The 19,519-nt window shown below is 43.9% G+C and overlaps 1 protein-coding gene across 1 annotated transcript in view; it reads left to right on the top strand.

Annotated features, from left to right (window-relative positions):
- Insc (INSC spindle orientation adaptor protein) overlaps positions 1 to 18,783 on the top strand; it is a 126,887-nt gene extending 108,104 nt beyond the window's left edge. The window contains exons 10-13 of the mRNA XM_047517151.1: positions 8,351 to 8,417; positions 11,826 to 11,981; positions 13,162 to 13,238; positions 18,207 to 18,783. Of these exons, the coding sequence (XP_047373107.1) occupies positions 8,351 to 8,417; positions 11,826 to 11,981; positions 13,162 to 13,238; positions 18,207 to 18,335 (429 nt within the window). The 3' untranslated portion in view covers positions 18,336 to 18,783. The remainder of the gene's footprint in view (positions 1 to 8,350; positions 8,418 to 11,825; positions 11,982 to 13,161; positions 13,239 to 18,206) is intronic.
- Positions 18,784 to 19,519: the final 736 nt, after the last annotated feature.

The raw sequence follows: 19,519 nt of genomic DNA, 5'->3' as shown, positions 1-19,519 counted from the left end.
GGTCAGTGCTCAGTTTCTGGGGTAGGGGAGGATGACCTGGCCTGACAACATGTGGTCAGTCCTGTTAGTGCCTTCTTCTGGAACTTTGAACTTTGCATTCTGTGGGAGGGAAGATGAATATGTTCTCAATGTCCTTTCACTGACCTGAAGACTCCGTATGAACTTTGCACTTTGTCCATGCTAATGACTCCACAACCTTCTTCTGTGTCCATTCAGACTGTGCACCCTGGAGAGGCAGAGAGACCCATGGGTGGGTCCCTTGACCTCCTCTCAAAATCTGTGTCCCAGTCATGTTAGTGCCCATCTGACATTGTACCCTGCAATTAATTGTTTCTTTTCTTAACACACACACACACACAAAAAAAAAAAAAAAAGCAAGAACATGGTCTTTGGGCAGACTTTGATTCTGAGCCTCAACCTCTACAACTGTGACAGATAATTTTTTTATTTGTTCTATTTAGTTACACATGACAGCAGAATGCATTTAATTCATTGTACACAAATGGAGCACAACTTTTCATTTCTCTGGTTGTATGTGATGTAGAGTTACATCATATGTGCAATCATGGATGTACATAGGATAATGATGTCCCTCATTTCACCATCTTTCCCACCCTCTGCCCCCTCCCCTCATTCCCTTATGCCCAATCCAAAGTTCCTCCATTCTTCCCTTATCAACCCCCTCATCCATTATGTATCAGCATCTACTTATCAGAGAAAACATTTGGCCTTTGGTTTTTTGGGATCGGCTTATCTCACTTAGCATGATATTCTCCAGCTCCATCCATTTACCTGCAAATGCCATAATTTTATTCTTAATGGCTGAATAAAACTCCATTGGTATATATACCACAGTTTTTTTATCCATTCATCTATTGAAGAACATCTAGGTTGGTTCCACAATTTAGCTATTGTTAATTGAGCTGCTATAAACATTGATGTGGCTGTGCCACTGTAGTATGCTGATTTTAAGTCCTTTGGGTATAGGCTGAGGAGTGGGATAACTGGGTCAAATGGTATTTCCATTACAAGGAATCTCCATACTGCTTTCCAGAGTGGTTGCACCAGCAATGTATGAGTATGACAGGTAATTTTATATATTTGAGGTAGGTTTTTGTTTGGGGAAATAAGTTTTACTACTAAAAGTCTTTGAAGACATTGAATGAGCAACCTCCAAAGCCTGTTTGAGCTGTGATGTTCTAGAATTTTATCCCATTCTACCTTGTGCTTCACCTCTTCTTTCCCCACCAAGGGTGGGGTGGGTGGATCAGGATGGATTTTAGGTCTCTATAAATTCTTCCAGGTATCTGATCCCCTAACTCCCAACCTAGCTCATCCCTGTCATATATAATCTCTCATCCTTATCTGGTTCTTTCAGTCTCATCTCTGAGCTGAAGCAGTCTTAACTTTGTGTGCTCCTACCCTGGCATCTCTAGAGAAGTGCCTTCAGCTCCCTGGAATGATTTTTTCTTAGAGTCCATACCTCACAATACAGTACTGACCTGTCTAATGATATTCATCCCTCTTTAATTATTTCATGAGAAAATTTCATCCTGAGAGCATGGGACCTGTTTGTGCTTCTCCAGGATTTCTTAGGCCCTCTACCCACCCTTGGTGAAGTTTCATAAATGCTTGTGGAATGAAGGGAAGAAGCGGGATGGCACTTGATCTTTGTTTCCTACTCTCAAAATCACCTGTGGAAGGGAAACTTCCACAGAAACTCCCAAAGAAAAATTTCTACTGTACACACATTTGAACAGGAGAGTGCTGATAATATTATCAAGCTGGTGATAGTTGTTCCATTGCATAGGAATAATGAGGCTTAAGGGGATGCCTCCTAAATCATATGGTTGGCAGACAGCTAGCCAAAATTTAAATGCTAACTGGACCTAGAGCTTGATCTTTGACTCATCTGCTGCCATCTTTGAACATGAAGGGGAGGAGACATGCAGCCGTGGGATCAGAGACCGGGTGTTCATCTTGCACAGACCATTTATTAAATGGGTGACATTGATCAAGTTACAGCCTCTTGGGTGTGTGTTTTTTCACCTATTAGTTGGAACATTAATGTCTACCTTGCAGAACTTTTGTGAAAGTAAGTGAGATAATACATGTTAGGACCTAATGACCTGCTACAGTTCTTAACTCCTAGTAAGTTCTTAATAAACAGTGAATATCATTATTTTTCAAACCTGGTGCTCCAAGGAGAAGTACCAACAGTAAATTATTCAAAATCCTCAGCTGGGCCTTCCAAGTCATTCATGATATGGTTCCAGACTTCCTCTCCAGTCCAATTTATTACTTCTTAGAGTTGGCAAGCCCGCATAGTGACAAGGTATGCTAGTGTGAACAGATGAAGAGAGCCACCCCGTGGGCAGCTCATGGACTGTCTCCTGAGGGGATGATGCCCAATGTCTCCCCTTGTTACTGGGAAGAAGCTGGAAGGTCCACCCACGTGATCTTCCTTATATTCTTTTCCTAAGCTAAATACCCCCAGTTGCACCAGCCTAACATGACTTCAGATCCTTCCACCTTCTAGTGCCTCTCCTGTGACTTACCCTGGTCATTTCATACAAGATCCAGTAGTGAGGCATTAAGAACATGGACTTTGGAGTCGCATGACCTGGACTTAAAGCTTGTCTGCTATTAATTATCGAGTAACTTTAGGCAATTAAGTCTGTTTTTCTTCATTTGTTAAAATGGGAATAAATAAATACATACTTTGCAAAGTTGAAATAAGAATTAAATAGTGAATATAATTCTTGGTACAGGTCCTGGCACTCGACACTATTAAATGAATGGAAGCCACTTTCAGTGTTATTAATATTGTTGGCACACAGCACTGAGTAGGAACTTCCAGAGAGGAGTGACTTATCTATAAAAATGGGCATGCCTCTTTCAGCTTGGTTCTGAGATACCCTTTTGTTCTGCAGGAGTGGCTAGTCCCCTCTTGAAGCCTCACTTATTGCTGGGAAGGAGAGGGCTCAGGGTAGGATATGGATAAGCTGTAGGCAGATAGCAGTTCTCTTTGCATCTGGAGTGGGGAGTTTTCTCTGTCCTCCTCTCTGAGCCAGGCATGTCACCCACTGTCCTCAGGATGGCTTCACCTTTTGCCCTGGCTCTGAGCAACCACTTAACTAGTGAGAGCACACCCATTAAAGAAACAAATGGCTCTTTCCTGTGGCAGAGGGAGGATTAAGGTGATCAGAGGACTCTCTGTAATGAAGACAAAGAAGATAAATTAGGCTCTGAAGTGCTCACCACCCCCTGAAATACTTAGGAGATTAAATGTCTCATAAGGCTTCCAGTAATGAATCTGTTGATGACGCCAATCCTGTGCTGAGCCTCTTGGTCTTGGATCTATGCTTTGTCCATCTCTGTTTGGACAGTGAGAGCCCATCCATCATCTCAGCAAGCTGAGTCCACTTCATTTATCCAACAAAAGCTTCACTGGGCATGCCTGTCCTATGCCCACCCTTGGGGTGAACAGTGGTGAGGGGCATTGGGTCAGGATTCTTCCACCTGCTTCTGCTAATCTAGAGGAGGGTCATGTGGGCTGCAACTGGATATGATCAGGTTTCAAGAACATCCTAACAAGGGATTTTTAAGCTAGGAGGTATTTCCTAGGGGCCATACTGCCCAGGGAATCCAGCTACAGACTTGGCAGTGGTGAGAAAGGGACTGCCTCTGGACTCTGCCCATTAAACAGTGATGACCAAGATTGGAAAGTACCTGGCTATTTCATCTACTCCATCACAGAGACTTTTACTGAGCCTGACTTTTTGTGATCTTTGGAGAGTGCTTCATGGAAGTTGAGGATGCTGTCTATACTTCCTATGGAACTTTTAAATGACCGGATATTTTAGCATTTCTGGGACCTCTTTGAATATCTTTTATTAGGAGTCTATTTATCAGAAATGTCAATTACTAGGAGTTGTAATTTTGACTGACATCTCAAAAGTCCTCTATAATTTATAAAGCTTTGTCATGTACATATATGACATATGAACCCAGCACAAGTTTTGGATTCAGGCAGGCCTGAATTCAAATCCTAGCTCTGCTACGTAATGAGGATCATAACATTTCCTCCCTCCTCATGTCATTATGATGATTAGATGGAATAATGCTCCTGAGATGCTGAGAATCAAAGTAGATGCTCAATTAGGTATGGCTCATGGATGTGTAGTAAAACTGATTGGTGTGGGTCTGAGACAGGGAATGTCAGCTTTAGAACAGGAAGGTAGGGTCAGGAAATGTAGTTATTGTGGTGGGGAATGTTACACAGTGTGAATTAGCTTGTGGAGTGTGTTGCTTCCATTTGTGTGTGGGCATGTTACCAAGTGTGTGAGGGGTGATAAGGAATGTAAGTCACATAAAGGGATAGATAATTTTATTGGCACATGAAGAAGAGGCTTTGGGGGAACCCAGGATCACCATATCCAGTTCTGATTTACTCCAGAAACCCCTCCCTTTAAATCAAAGACAAAGCAAGCACAGAGAATATGGTCTGGAATTTACCTGCTTTCTAGTGCCTCTCCAGAAAAGTCCTTTGTCTAGTGCTTACAGGGCCTCTCCAGAAGAGTCCTTTGCCTAGTTTACTAACAGCCTGGGATCTTCAGATGGTAGTGAATGCAATATTGGTTGTTCTTCTGGTTCAAAGGGCTCCTCCAGCTCTAAGACCTTTCTTCCTTTTGGGAGTGATCTCGTATTCACTCTTGGTGCTCAGCCCCATATGCACTGGTGTTATGTTAGTTAGTTCTCCTTGACCCTGTATTTCAATGCTGGGTCCTTTCCGGCTCTGCTATCCATAGGCAGGTTATAAACATTTTATTTAACAAACATTCTGGGTGCTTGATGGGACATTAACCCATCAAGTACTCATTACAATTATATAACATATTTTTAAAATCTCCTATGGTATGCCAAATAATGCTGGCCCCACCAAAGATGCCCATATTTTAATCTCAAAACTGATAAATAAATTACCTTACATGGCAAAAGGCATTTTGCACAAGCAACTCATTAAGGATTTTGATATAGGAATGTTACATAGGTGGGCCTAATGTAATCACATGGGCTCTTCTAATAGGCAGACAGGAGGATCAGAGTCAGAGAACAAGTGATCAGGGAAGGAGAGTCATAGTAATGTGGTGCTAGGAGGCAAGGAATGTGAAATGCCCCTAGAAGCTGGAAAGTAAGGAAATGGATCCTTTTCTAGAGCCTCTGGAAGAAATACAGAACTTTCAATACCTTGATATCAGCTCCTTAAAATCCATTTATGACTTTTGACCTCCAAAATTATAAGATAATAAAATCATGTTGTTTTAAAGCCACTAAGATTGCAGTAATTTGTTACAGCTGCAATAAGAAGGTCATATATTTTCATTAACTAAGGCACAGAAATTTAGGTAACATGGCTAAGGTCATATGGAAAATAAGTGATGGACCCAGGATTTGAACCTAGGCTGATCCATGCACTTAGCCATTCAACCACATTGCCTCTCCCTAGGGTCTTTCTCAAGGGTAATGTCCTCTGTGTTCACCAAATAACTATAGAGGGAACAGGAGAAATAGTATTGTGTGGAGAAACAGGATTTAATTGAACACCATCAGACTGAACTGAATGAGCCTGGGCCAGGGGAAGCTGTCTGCCTGGCTCCTATATTCTGTTTCCCCATGGCATTGCTAGCTTGTATCCTTCCAGGTAGACCAGTTGTCCCTAAAATCCCAGGCATGGGCTTGATTGCAAGGAGAAACAGTGACCCCTTGCCCATCCATATCACAGTGCATACAAAGATGTTTCAAAAGGGAGACTCAAAGCAGCACATAATTGGCATTTATTCAAATTGTGCTTAATTGAATACTTCATCTGCACCTCAGAAAACCACATGGGGTACAGACTCTGTAAAGAGGAAGTAATTTTCATTAACAGGATCTAAATTAGTCTGACACAAAGACCTACCTGGAGCCTTTGACACGGAGGATAATTGCTATGTTTGAACCCGCTGCTTCAGACAAAGGTTTTCTTTTTCCTTCTTTCCTCCCCCTTTCCCCTCTTCCTTCCTTCCTTCCTTCCTTCCTTCCTTCCTTCCTTCCTTCCTTCCTTCACTCCTTTTTTCCTCTTTTCTTTCCTTTCTTATGTCATGAATCTTCTTGTCAAGCAAGTGTCTCTGAGAGGCCAGGCTGGAGGTGCTGGGAGTACAGCAGACCTTCTGGTGGGAAGAGAAGCTATGCTCAGAGAAACTGGATGAACTGTGAGCCCACATGGCTCTTGTAGCCCGTCCCTCTTAAGCCTGTGCACTTTGTTCATCTTGAGGAACCTTCCACCTTTGCATATTTAACTTATCTTTTCCCTCTAATGCCTTCTACTCAACCCATTAACACTCGCAGTCCTGAAAGGAGAAAAAAAGAACTTTTAAGAATGAAGCCTCCTTTTCTTCTACTGTCTTTGTAAAATACAAACATGAGCTTGTGACTTCCTCATAAAGCAGTGGGTGCTACAGGGTTGGCTTTAGGATGAAGGTTTCGGGGCATTCTCATGTGCCTCCCCTGGCAGCCCACTCCAGACCTGCTTACCCACCCAGACCCTGCCCAGGCCTGAGTTGGAAGGGGCTGCTACCCAGGGTACTGAAGCAGCCTCAGCATGTGGTGTCCCTTTTTAGCACATGTCTAGAGGAGAAGGGGAGATGTTCTAATAATACGGCAAGCTTTTCCCTTTCTGTTTAAGAGATGTGTACATGCTTTATTATCTAGAGTAATGTGCCAATATTAAGGCAATTAAAATCTACATACTACTTTCTTAGTAAGCATCTAGTTGCTATACAGTTTCAGAATTTAAACTGCCTGAATTGTCCTCTGGAGATTGTCAATTGCTGTCTCAGAGGTGGAGGCATGGCATCTGCTTATCCTGTGCCTGAGGCTTTGAAGGGGCATTCAGGAGAGTAGGCCTCCATCCACAAAGAGTCTTTTAAAATTTATTATTTTTTAAATTACCATTTGAGGGTGCTGTCTGCTTCTGTAGAGAAGGGTGAATTTTCATTTTGCTGCTTATTTCAGGAGCATTGTTGCAGGTGGTCTCTGTCAACAGGTAGCACATTTTCAATAAATTCCAGTGGTGTTCTGGCACCTCGTACAGTAGGGAACCCCTTTCTGGTCCATTCCTTAATCCACTTTTGTGCTGTGAGTGGGCTGAGCTCCCTTGACTATGCCAGGCAGTGGGATGGGTTACAGCTCATGAGATTGTAACCAAATCTGCCTCTCTACCTGATGTCTGTGACACATTACTGAAGACCTAGTCCTGACCAATAAGTGAAATTTATAAAGTGTAGCTGACTATGAAATTTCTTATTCAATTCCTTATAATACCTGATGCTTGGGGTGTAATGTTGCCTCTTCACATGAATGCTCTCTACCTTGACCATAGTCTTCATTAATTTCATGTGAAAGTAGGCAGGGGTGGGAATCATGGAAAGAGAGAGGGGGGATCCTGATCCAGGGCAGGGGTAAGTTTCAGGAGGACAAGACAGTACAGAGGAAACCAAGGGACCAGTGACCTGTCTAATCTATCTGCATTTTAGGAGTTGGGTCCAGAGAGGCCCTGGATGAAGACACCTGGGACCCAGCTTCTTCCAAGGCAAAGCTATTCTTTATGTTTGGGGTCCTGGGGTCCTTGGGGACCATCCTAGAGCCATATGCTGGTGAACAGGCATTAGTCACTGGGGACTACACCTGGGTGGCAGGAGCCCATGATGACGGATGGAAGAAAATACTGTGGAAGGATGGGGTGAGGTGAACAGTAAGGAGTTCTGGGCTACAGGACACTTATTACTTGTCTGGACCTGGTAAACATCCAAGTTTGCAATCCATGGGCTCCCAGAGTCTAACCTGTGCAAACAGGCTTACCCTGCCCAGACTTAGGAGTCCTACTGTTTTCCAGGGACCTCTAGCTGCATTGCCACCAAGGTGGATCTCTCAAATCCTGCCCCATTCCTGTAAATAGCCCCCTCATCAAAATCTCTTAGGCTAAACTCTGTGAGACTGCCTCTGCTCCCCAAAGAGCAGGGAGTTTAAGCAGTGCTGGCTCTATGCCAGATACTCTCCAGCATGCTTCCTGGGAACCCTCACATCATCCCTATCTGGCAGACATTACTATTGTTCCATTTTGTAAGTGGAAAGGCAGAGAGGTCAAACCATTAGCAAATAACTGAGTTCAAACCCATGCAATATAGCTCCAGTTCTCACACTGTCGACCACTAAGTAATAAGTAATAAGCTGTAGCTGCCCTGTTTATGGAGAGCATCGTTTGAATCTTGTGTGACTGTTTTCTTAGTTTCTCAATTCTCTTTTCCAGATTGTGACCATCTTGGCAAACATGTCTGTTCTGGAGCAGTGTGCTTCTGACATTGTTCAGGAGAATGGTATGTCTTGTCAGCAGTGCACATGCTGTATGAATTATCTGGGTATTCGGGACCACAAATCTTTGTTTATGGGAATACCTTCCTATGTGTAACTACATATATATGTACACATCTCCGCATTTGTAGGAGTGTATATATGTGTGCTTCTGTGTATAATCAGGTCAATATATAAATAATTGTTTGCCTTCATGGATGTGTTAACTTTTCATCACTGTGACCAAAATACCTGACAATAACATTTAGAGGAGGAAAAGTTTAATTTGAGCTCACAGTTTTAAAGGCTCAGCCCATGACTGGCCAACTCCATTGCTCTGGGCCTGAGGTGAGACAGAACATCATGGTGGAAGGGCATGGTGAAGGAAAGCTGCTCAGATCATGGTGACTAGGGGAGAGAGAGAGAGAAAGAGACAGAAAGAGAGAGACTGACTCCAGGTACAAAATATAAACCCCACAGCCACACTCCTAGTGACCTACTTCCTCTAATCACACCCTACCTACCTACAGTTACCACCCAGTACAGTACAAATTATTAATCTATCAAGTGGATTGATCCACTGTTTAGGTTATAGCTTACATAATCTAATCATTTCACCTCTGAACATTCCTATATTGCCTCACACATGTCCTTTTAGGGGCCACCTCATATGCAAACTATAACAATGGATTTAAATTCTACTGAGAGAGACAGTGAAGGAGAAGATACAGAATACCAGATGGTGATAGTTCCATGAGGGAAAAATCAGGGAAGGGGCAAGATGGTCCCAGTATTGGGATCATGGTGGTGGTTGCTGTTTTAACTAAGGTGATGAGGAGAAAGCAGATTTTTCATCATGATCCCCAAAGTAAAAAATCTACCCCTACCAAGACACACATTCCAACTTAAAATTGTCCCGGTCTCAGCAGATTTGGCCTCAGTAGAGAGCTGAAGGGTGTGGAAGGGGTGAGGCGGGCAGCAGGTTGGCAGCCTTAATGCCTCTGCTGCTCCGAAAGCATCTGATCTCCCACTTGCTCCATTCCACCTTGAAGTGAGCGCTTCTGCAAGGTCCAGGTGAGGTGAGGTGAGGCCAGGTCCCCAGCCTGGGAGCTGATCTAGTCTGTCTCTGCCGGAGGACAAGGTGGATGCCTTGCAGCTGGGAGCAGGGAGTGGTGTGGCGAGGCTTCCTGTGACTGGGAAATAAGGGAGCAATTAGCAGACAGTTGGAGACCAGAGACGCTAATGAGGCAGAATGAGCTGGGAGCCTGGGCTGGCTGCTGCTGCTCCTGTGAACCCCCCTTTTAGCAGGCTGCCCTGCCGTCTTAACAAACATACACTTCCCCACCCCCCACTGCTTTAATACTAATTGAAAGACATCATTTTGTGTTAATTTTCTGTGATTGAGCTAATAATGAGAAACTGTGCTGAGCCAGCTGAGGCCAGGAGGAGAGGCTGCGTGGAATCAATTGTGCCCACTCCCTCCAGCACTTAGTCTTACGCTCAAGAGATCAATGGGAGTGGGCTGGCAGGTCTGTGTACTTGAAGTTGGAATATCTAGCATCTATAGAGGGTTTCAGGTTTGGCAAAGTGCTATTGGCTTGACTTGTTCAGTCCCCAGTTTCTAAGACCTACTCTGTGCCTGGCATTGTGGTGAACAATGAAAACAGTTAAATAAGTCCCTGCCTTTATCCTAGAGGGTCTCCCAATCCAGAAAGGTGGCCTGCCTTGGCAAAAGTGATTACATGGTTGGGGTGTGACAGCCACAATAGCATGATGCCCCAGAGCAGGGGTGGCACAGTGGATGGCAGTGTGAGAACTGGAGCTATATTGCATGGGTTTGAACTCAGTTATTTGCTAATGGTTTGACCTCTCTGCCTTTCCACTTACAAAATGGAACAATAGTAATGTCTGCCAGATAGGGATGATGTGAGGGTTCCCAGGAAGCATGCTGGAGAGTATCTGGCATAGAGCCAGCACTGCTTAAACTCCCTGCTCTTTGGGGAGCAGAGGCAGTCTCACAGAGTTTAGCCTAAGAGATTTTGATGAGGGGGCTATTTACAGGAGTGGGGCAGGATTTGAGAGATCCACCTTGGTGGCAATGCAGCTAGAGGTCCCTGGAAAACAGTAGGACTCCTAAGTCTGGGCAGGGCAAGCCTGTTTGCACTGGCTGGACTCTGGGAGCCCACAGATTGCAAACTTGGATGTTTACTGGATCCAGACAAGTAATAAAAATGCATGAAGTGGACTCACCTAGAGAATGGTTCTATATTGTCTAAAAGAGTGAACTTCTAATAAGCTTCTTGTTATGTAGAAATGTGGGCCTACTATTGTCAGTTTGGGAGTTTAATGGGAAGAGGAAAGACAGGAAAAAATGGAATCAGACATAACTTTCCTATGTTCATATATGAATAAACGACCAGTGGAACTCCACATCAGGTACAACCACAAGAATGGGATCCTAATTAGAATAAGTTATACTTCATGTTTGTATAATCCATCAAGGTATACTCTACTGTCACATATACCTAAAAAGAACAAATAAAAAAATTTAAAGATTTATGAAGGAGATTTTTTTTAGAGATAAAAAATCTGGATCTTTATGGAAAATGGGTGCAGACTGAGGCAGTTGGGAAATGGCTTACACTGAATGTAGATTTGTCCACAAACCCACAGGATATGAGCTGTTGGAGAATAGAAGGGAAACAGGCATCCTCTATAGAAAGACAGGGAAGGTAAAGGCTGCCAGGTGGGAGTAGATGTGGGTAGAACAATCAGAAGACAGGTCTAGTTTCAGGGGAAAGTGGGAGGATTTTTGGCAGACTAAAATCTCATGTTCTCAGTATTCCACCTTCTTCCAGTGTTTGAATTGCTCAAAAATATTTGATCTAATGATTTTCCAGCCTACACTTTGGTCACCCTCTACCAGGGGACTTGTCACCTCTAGACCTATCTCAGATGCCAGCCTCAGAGACCAAGAGGTGATAGATGTGACTTGTCTGAGTTCCAGTACCAGCTCCCCCAAGGACCCAGTGTGTGACTCTGGGCGAGATGCATCCCCTCTCTCTGGACCTCAATGTGGAATTAATAGTATCTAGTTCATGAGGCTATTGGGAGGTTTTAGGAGATCACACATTTACTGTGCACTTAGCACAGTGCCAGGCATGTCGTAAAAGCTCAGGAATAGCATTTAAAAAATGAGGATGTCCTCCAAATGCCCCTTCCCAGTACAGTGACTTGGTGCATAGAATCAGGCACACCCCTATAGAATTGGAAAAGAAAAGAGGTGGCTGCGTCTGGTGGGCACCCTCTGGTTGAGACCCTGCGAGTCATTTGACAGCCTTTGCTTGAGGCCCAAAGACATGGATCCAGCTGGTCCCATGGGGAAGGCACCATTGCTCGGGGTGGGTACCAACTGTTTATTGCTTCCTGCCCAGGAGTCCAGCTCATCATGGGCATGCTATCAGAGAAGCCAAGGTCTGGGACGCCAGCTGAAGTGGCAGCCTGTGAGAGAGTACAGCAGAAAGCTGCAGTGACCCTGGCCCGTCTTAGCCGTGACCCAGATGTGGCCCGGGAAGCCGTGCGGCTCAACTGTGAGTGATGCTGCTTATGGAGAGGGGTATTTGGGGATGAAAACAGCTCTGATTTCATGGTGGCATTGGTGGATATAGGGCAGGGACTAGCTGGGGTGAGCCCCTCTCTCTGGCTGCTGGGTTATGCTGGAAGTCCAGCCTACAACCTCTAGTCTAGTTTATAATTTGGAACTGAAGAAAGAAGAAGAAAGAATTGGAAAGGCAAAAGTTAGCCAGAACAGTCACTCTCCTGCAGACTCCCTGTTAATGAGGACCCCATTCTTTCAGTCACTCATTCATTTATTTATTTATTCACTTTTTCAGGTATTTTTTTACTCATTCATTTACTTATCCATTCATTTGTTTATTTACTCACCAATTCATTCTGTCATTAACCTATTTGTTAATTCACTTACTTGCCATTAATTCATTCATTAATTCACTCATGAAATTCCTAGTAATTTCCCTAACAAATATTTTCAGAGCTAAGCTAAGTTTATGCTAAGCATATAATATCAAATACAATGATGTCCTGACCACAGGCTTACAGCCTCATGGGGTGACAGATATGGAAAAAAAAAATCTACCTTGGAGTATCATAGAGCTATTTGTCAAGCCCATTTTGTAGGCACAGGAAATAGACCATGTGTATCTGGGGATGGGGGTGGAGGTCAAAGAATGTTTTAACAGGGAGGTGAGTCAACAGCTGTGGTGGTAACCTTTCCTCAGGAAAACTCTGGGAAACATTGGTAGGGTCTGTAGTTCTTGGTAATTTTAACTGCAATACATTTTCTGACTAAAATAGGCAATTAGGGGGAAAAAAAGCATAGTTGGGAAGGTCCTCTGGCACCGACATAGAGGTTAAACAGTTCTGGTAAAACCAGAAGTACGTAAACTGGAAGTTCTTTCTCAGAGTGACGGGTAATACCTCCACTGCATTTTAACTAAGCTCAGTCTTGGCCAGTGTCCTGGCACTTGTGGGTTTGACTTTGATGCTCCAGCTCTTCCTGCCCCTGATCAGGGTCTGTTCCCAGCTGAAGTAGAAAGTCTCCACCATGCTTTCCTCCAAGTGAGTTCAGTCTCCTCCTCGGCAGATTAGGGACTAATGGAGGCCCTGTGTGTAAGGCAGGTCAGCACCTTGGGATCGGCCTGGCTGGGGCTTCATGTCTAGAACACGAGGCTCTCCCTGTGTCTTACGCAGGTATGTCACGTCTCATCGAGCTCTGCAGATCCCCATCAGAGAGGAACAGCAGTGATGCCGTGCTGGTGGCCTGCCTGGTGAGTTCTCAGCCTTCCCCCAGACTGGAGGCAAGGAGAGCTGTCTGTACTGCACTTGGCTTAGCTAATGTTTCAAACCTCTCTGGACTTTAGCTCTTCTCTTAAAATGGTTATAACTGTAATACTTATTTTTCTTAATGAATAAAATTGTGATGAAAATTATATGAAGTCATATATGTAAAAGATTTGGGCTGAGAAACTGCCCCCTTTCGCACCACCACTATTTTAGTAGACTTTTTAGGGGAAACTTAATGGCAGATCAAAACCAGAGTGGTGGGCTGGCAGAAGGTTGGGTGGTGGTACTCATGTCATGGTGTCTGCAGGATATGGGAGCCAGGATACGGATGTCTCTGGCCTGTTCTAAAGTGGCCACTATGAGAAAAGTCTTCTTTTTCCCTTTGCTGAGCTCTTCCAACATTGAGGCTCCCTCTCCTTTGTGGGATAGGAGGGAAGGGAACGTGACAGGACAGGGAGGATACTTCACTCAGACACTAGGATCTTCACACTGAACCTGAGTGAGTACATTCTGGAGATTCCCATCCAACCTACTGATGGTAGGGGGCCCACCATAAAATAGCAGTGGCAGAGGGAGAATGCATCGTGCTTTGTCTATACACCTCTCTCAGTGGGGCTGTAATGAATACCAGAGCAGAGTTGCTTCCAGCTGGAAGCATCCAGCAGCAGAGAAGCCATTGTATAAACAGAGCCACTGACCTCCAGAGGAAAGTGCCAGATCTTTGGTCCTCAGTGAACACACAGGAGACATAATGATTTGAAGGATCTTTCAAGCTGAGTCATAGTAAAGCCCTCTCCTCATTCTGTCATTTTAAAACTGAGCCCAGCTCATTTCTGGAAGCTGCTGATGGGTTTTGCACAACTGTAGAACGATAGAAACAGCGGGGCATTGCGGTTAGACAGACCTGTTCTGGTCTCACCATTAATGAGCTATGTGACGTTGAGTAAGTCAAAGTGCTATGTATTTTACTCAGTAAATATTTACTGAATAATTTTGTGTGCCATTTACTCTTTTAGACCCTGGGGATATAGCTATGGGAAAAAAGAGACAAAAATCTCTGCTCTTCTGTGGCTCTTATTCTGGGACATACAGGGTAATCTTTATGCTTTTCATGCCTTTGGCAGTCTGGTGAATATTATTCTCAGAATTGGGGTTTTAAGTGCATAAAATAAAATATATAGAATTAAAAAGAAAATCAATTATATTAATACAATTATTAAAATATTTAAATATGTGACATTTAATGTGTACTTTTTAATCAATGCATTAAATAGGTTCTAGCAATGGGTTGAATAAGTATTGTAATGTTGACTAGCAATGGCTATAAATGATATTCCATCCATAATGGAATATAAAAATATCTGTGACTTCTATTGGTGAACAAGAACAGAGATGGTTAAGACTTTATGGTTTGTTGCTCTAAGTTTCAGTTAGAGGTTAGTGAAAACGAAGATTTATCTCTCATCCAAGTTCATAGGCCCTCTTAAGTTTGCTTGATCTAGTAAGCAAAAATTAATAGCTGGCAAACACTATGGACTCCAACTATCCCTTCTTTACTGCTCCACTGAATAGGCCCCAAGGACATGTTAGGAACATCAAGAGTACTTGGAAGCTCCTTTCTGACAGCGGAGCTTGTTACTACTTTTATTGTCATTTTTACTATTGGTTTGAAGGAGGGCACACAAAAGGGTTTGACCACTATCTTTAATCACTCAAAGGACTTTCAAGAAGAAAAGGGTTTACATTTGTTCTTGTGGATGAGCTGGATGTTGGATTAGGGAGGTGGTAGAGCCCCTGCTCCCTAATCCACCCCTGCCTGAGTTAATTTTCCTAATGACAGTTGACAATCATGACACTCCCATGAGACCCCCAGAGCTTCCATGGTTCCCCATTATTTAAGGGCTACTGTCTACCTACTCAGCCCCAGGGCCTGAAGGCTTCCCACTATCTCCAGGCCCTGCACAACTACCAAGCCACAGTACCCTGAACAGTGCCCTGGCTCTTGCCCCAAGCAGATGCCCTCTCTACAACTGTTTATTGAAATCTTGTTCATCCTTCAAGGCTCAGATCTACATCTCTCTCCTCTGTGAACTTTTCCAGGGGTCCTCTGTGGTGGTGAGACAGGACGCACACAGTACATATCTGGGCCTCTCCTCTTGGATTCTGTCTTTCCCACCTGAGGCAGGTTGCTTTCTGTATTCGAGGTTCCTGGAATTTAAACAAAACCTATTTGCCTCTGGAGATGTTGGTTTGTTTACCAGACCATCTTATCCCCAACCAGCTTTCCTTCCCCATCTCTCATGGTCCTGGTCTCACTGTTGACTCATGAGGGAGGGTTTGTATTCCTACCCTCTCTAGTCTGGAACCTTCTTAGGAGAGTGGTCTTTTCCTAGCTCTTTGTATTTCTACAGGACCATGCGTTTGGTGACTGCTTATTGTCTGACTTAGGGATTGGTAGACTTTTCCTTCCTCTTTCCCCAACCACCAGTGTTTGTTGCATCCATGGCTTGACTCCAGAGGTTCCAACCTTGGCTGGAAATGGGTGCCCTTGGATCCTGTCCTGGAAGATGGAGTCGGAAGCTGCTTTTCCTGCTCCTCCCCCAGCCTTCTTTCCAGTTTTGAAGGCTGTTCAGGTGGAGGGAGTAAATTTCAGTCATTGTTTCCTGTGTCTGGGACAGTGACAGGGCATTTCGCCTCTCGAGAACAGAATTGATTTTTCCTTAATGAAGCAGCTGTCAGCAGGCTGCTGGGTTTGTGGAATACTTGGGTGTTTTCAGGCTGTCTGTGACTGAGATTCTGCGATGACTGGCCATTAACCCTCCTGGGAAAGCAGAGGCTGAGAGAAATGCTTGGGCAGGGTGCTGGGTCCTCTGAGGTGCTGGATGCTGTGTGGGCCAGGGGTTTGCTTCCTGTAGACTTTCTGGGGACCCTGGGGAGATGTGGGTGCCTGTTTTCTGTCCATCTTAGCCTTGGTTTGGTTTTTCCTTTCCTTCCCTCTCTGGGGTTGCCTCCTCTTCTAGCATTCTCATTCTTCAGACCTTCCCTTCTTTTTCTTCTCCACCCTCTCTCCCCTTCTCTACTTCTTCCCTTTCCTCTCTGCCTCTTCACCTCCTGCCTCTCTCCTATCACCTCCAAGGTCTCCCATTCTCTGTGTCACTGTTTCTCTTCTCTCTTCATCACCCTTTCAGTCCCCTCCCTTTTCCTTCACCAAGTTCATCTGTCTCCATGCCAATGTCTCCTTCTTGTTCTGATCTCTGTTATCGACCCTTTTTTATTCTGTCTCTCTACTGTTCTATCTCATGTGTTCTATTGATGTGTGCATTTTCTCTCTTTCTTTGTTTTTTCTTTTCTTTTTTTTTTTTCTCTTTTGGTCTCCCTCTGCTCTACTTTATTCTTACCCCTGATGATGCAAAATGCATGGCTGCCCTCAGAGCCGCATCTGCAGAACACTTCCTGCTTCTGTTTTCCCGCCTTAGGGACAATGGGATTATTTCCCTCAGTTGGAGCCAGGAGGAATCAAAAAGGTCTCTGGAGTTTAGCCTCTTTAGCCTTTGGGGTGGGTTAGACCCCAGGAGAGGCAGAACTCACTAGCCTGGGGAGCTTACTTCCTGTTACTAGTTACTCAGACCCTGTGTGTGATCTGATTTGAACTTGACAACATCTGTGACCCCCAACACCAGCTCAGATCATCCTTTCTTTTCCCTCTTTTCCCTGATTTCTCAACCACAGTTTCAGGTCAGTTTTAAAGGAGCTCAGTTGTTCATTTCTTGGCAAACAGGTGGCAACCCTGGGCTTCATGCTTAGATACAGAGAGATGTATCGCTGCGTAAATATACAGAGAAATATGAAACAAGATCTCTGTCCTTGAGGAGCTTAGAGTCTAGTGTGGGAGGTAAACACCCTAAAAGTCAGTTCTGATTATGTGGAGAGGGCTGAGGTCAGCCCAGGTGCTCTGGGTGCAGAGAGGAGGGCAGAATTTCTCTGCTTCAAGGTAATCAGAGAAGGCTTCACGGGGTGGGAGGTGACAAGAATGGATGTATCCGCTGGCTTTGAAAGCAGGGAGGGACTTTGTGTCACAAGAAGTGTATGAGCAATGTACATCAAGCAGGGGTCACATATCCAGTGCTCAGCAGGGCAGGAAGCAGTTCATCCCACCTGCTGAACTTGAATTTCTCAGTGGCAGAATCTCTATTGACTTTGACTCAGTGTTCTCCCTCTCTTTCCTCTTGCTTCCCCTCCCATAGTGTTTTGTATAACACCTTGCCATATTTATGGGTAAATGGATAGTCCTTATTGCTCTAAGATACTAGGGGACCTGGGAGCAATAATATAATTCCAGTGATACTGCTAACAGTTCCAGTCCCTAGAAAGAAGACTTTGGAACTGGCATATGCCAGATCTTTAAAATAACAAGTTTCTTAAGATGATTGAAAACCAAGATGAGCCAGGTGGTAGAGCACACCTATAATCCCAGTGGCTCGGGAGACTGAAGTAGAAGAATCACAAGTTTGAGGCCAGTCTCAGCAACTTAATGAGGCCATAAGCAACTTAGCAAGACCCTGTCTCAAAATAAAAATAAAAAAGGGTTAAGAATATGGCTCATTGGTTAAACACCCCTGGGTTCAATCCTCAGGACTGGAAAAAAAAAAAAAAAGAAAGAAAAGAAGAAAAGAAAAACCAAGATGAAAGGACCATTATTAAGATCATTGAGTTTTTAAGATGACATCTTCCTTAATGCCCAAGATAAAAATGAAACCAAGTGATCCTGTGATAAGGACATTTTGGTGACCAAATTACAGAATAGTCACTAAGGAGCAAGATGGCCAAGACGATCAGGTCAGATGGTCTGTTAAATGTGCCACTTCCTGCAACACATCTCGCAGGGCAACTGAAGGAAGTACAGGCCCCTGACCAGGGCCCTATGTGACCTGTGTCATCTGTCTCCTCCCCAGGCTGCCCTGCGTCGGTTGGCTGGGGTCTGCCCCGAAGGCCTCCAGGACTCCGACTTCCAGCAGTTGGTCCAGCCCCGACTTGTGGACTCCTTTTTACTCTGCAGCAACATGGAGGAGAGTTTTGTGTAGCCAGCGTTCCAGAGGAGAGGCATTCACCCCATCCTCACGCAGCTCCAAGTACACACCTGCGAACGCACCTGAGTACGTGACAGCTCTCCTCACCTCCTTATTTATACCTAATTTATTTTTTACATGAAATAGACGGAAGGCGAAACCTTCTAGCAACATCATCAAACAGTAGGTGGTCCTTGGGAATTGGTTTTTGTTTTTATCTTTTGACTTCTGTGGCTTTTAAGTTGCAGATGTTGAAATGCACAACAGCTAACGTGACAGATTGTCATGGGTGATTCACTTTATCTGTTTTCTCTGCTCTCGCTTTATAATCTTGCCTGATTTTTTAAACTTTGGAACCGGAGTATTTTAACTGCCCAGCAGTTTTGTTTGCTCTTTCTAAACATTAAAAATGAATTTCACATTTGGGCAGAATATACTGGAAAGAAAGTTTTCTTCTTTAATAAAAGAAATTATACAAATTGTGTCTTAAATTTTTTTTCTTATTACATTGTTTCTTAACCTAATTCTTACTTCCCAAGGTTTCATGCCACAATAACCTTTCCAAATATTAAAAGTGCACAGAGAATTGTTTGGATTTCATAGGTGAGGTAAGTGTTCTGAGTGATTTAATGAGAAATCAGAATGACTTGAAAAATTATTTCCCAAGTCACCAGAAACTTGGGTTCCTTTGCTTCCCTGCTCTTGTATAACCTCGTCTCACTTCCTGCTGAATAGAATCTTGAGATGAGGCTTATTGACTAATCCCTCTTCAGAAGGATTCTTGAAAGCAGGCTGTGCTGGAGCTGGCTCATACTGGAACTCACAAAGGACAATTGTGAGAATTTCTTCTTAACTCCATGTCCAGTGAACTCTCGTTGATATCCTGAAACTGTCTGTGGGCGCATATTTACACCACAGAAATAGACAGGTGCTGCAAACAAGAGTTTTTGATTTCTTCGGAGAGCCAATTTCCCACTATCACAGCTTGAAATTATCACAAAAATTTGTGAATCCTTCTGAAAAAATTAATGCATTCATATTATGATATGATTTTATGCAATTCAGGAAACATTTCTTGAATTCCCTGTTACTAGTCTAAGTGAATTAACCTAATGTATCATGACCTGGGCTTAGTATCTGACATGTGTCCTCTCATTTATTCCTCATACTGATCACCTGGTTACGAAATAGTCTATTCA

This window comes from Sciurus carolinensis, chromosome 11 (assembly GCF_902686445.1).
Source record: "Sciurus carolinensis chromosome 11, mSciCar1.2, whole genome shotgun sequence".
Classification (NCBI taxonomy): domain Eukaryota; kingdom Metazoa; phylum Chordata; class Mammalia; order Rodentia; family Sciuridae; genus Sciurus; species Sciurus carolinensis.
The sequence above is the reverse complement of the archived record's forward strand: the minus strand, read 5'-3'. Positions and strand labels throughout refer to the sequence as shown.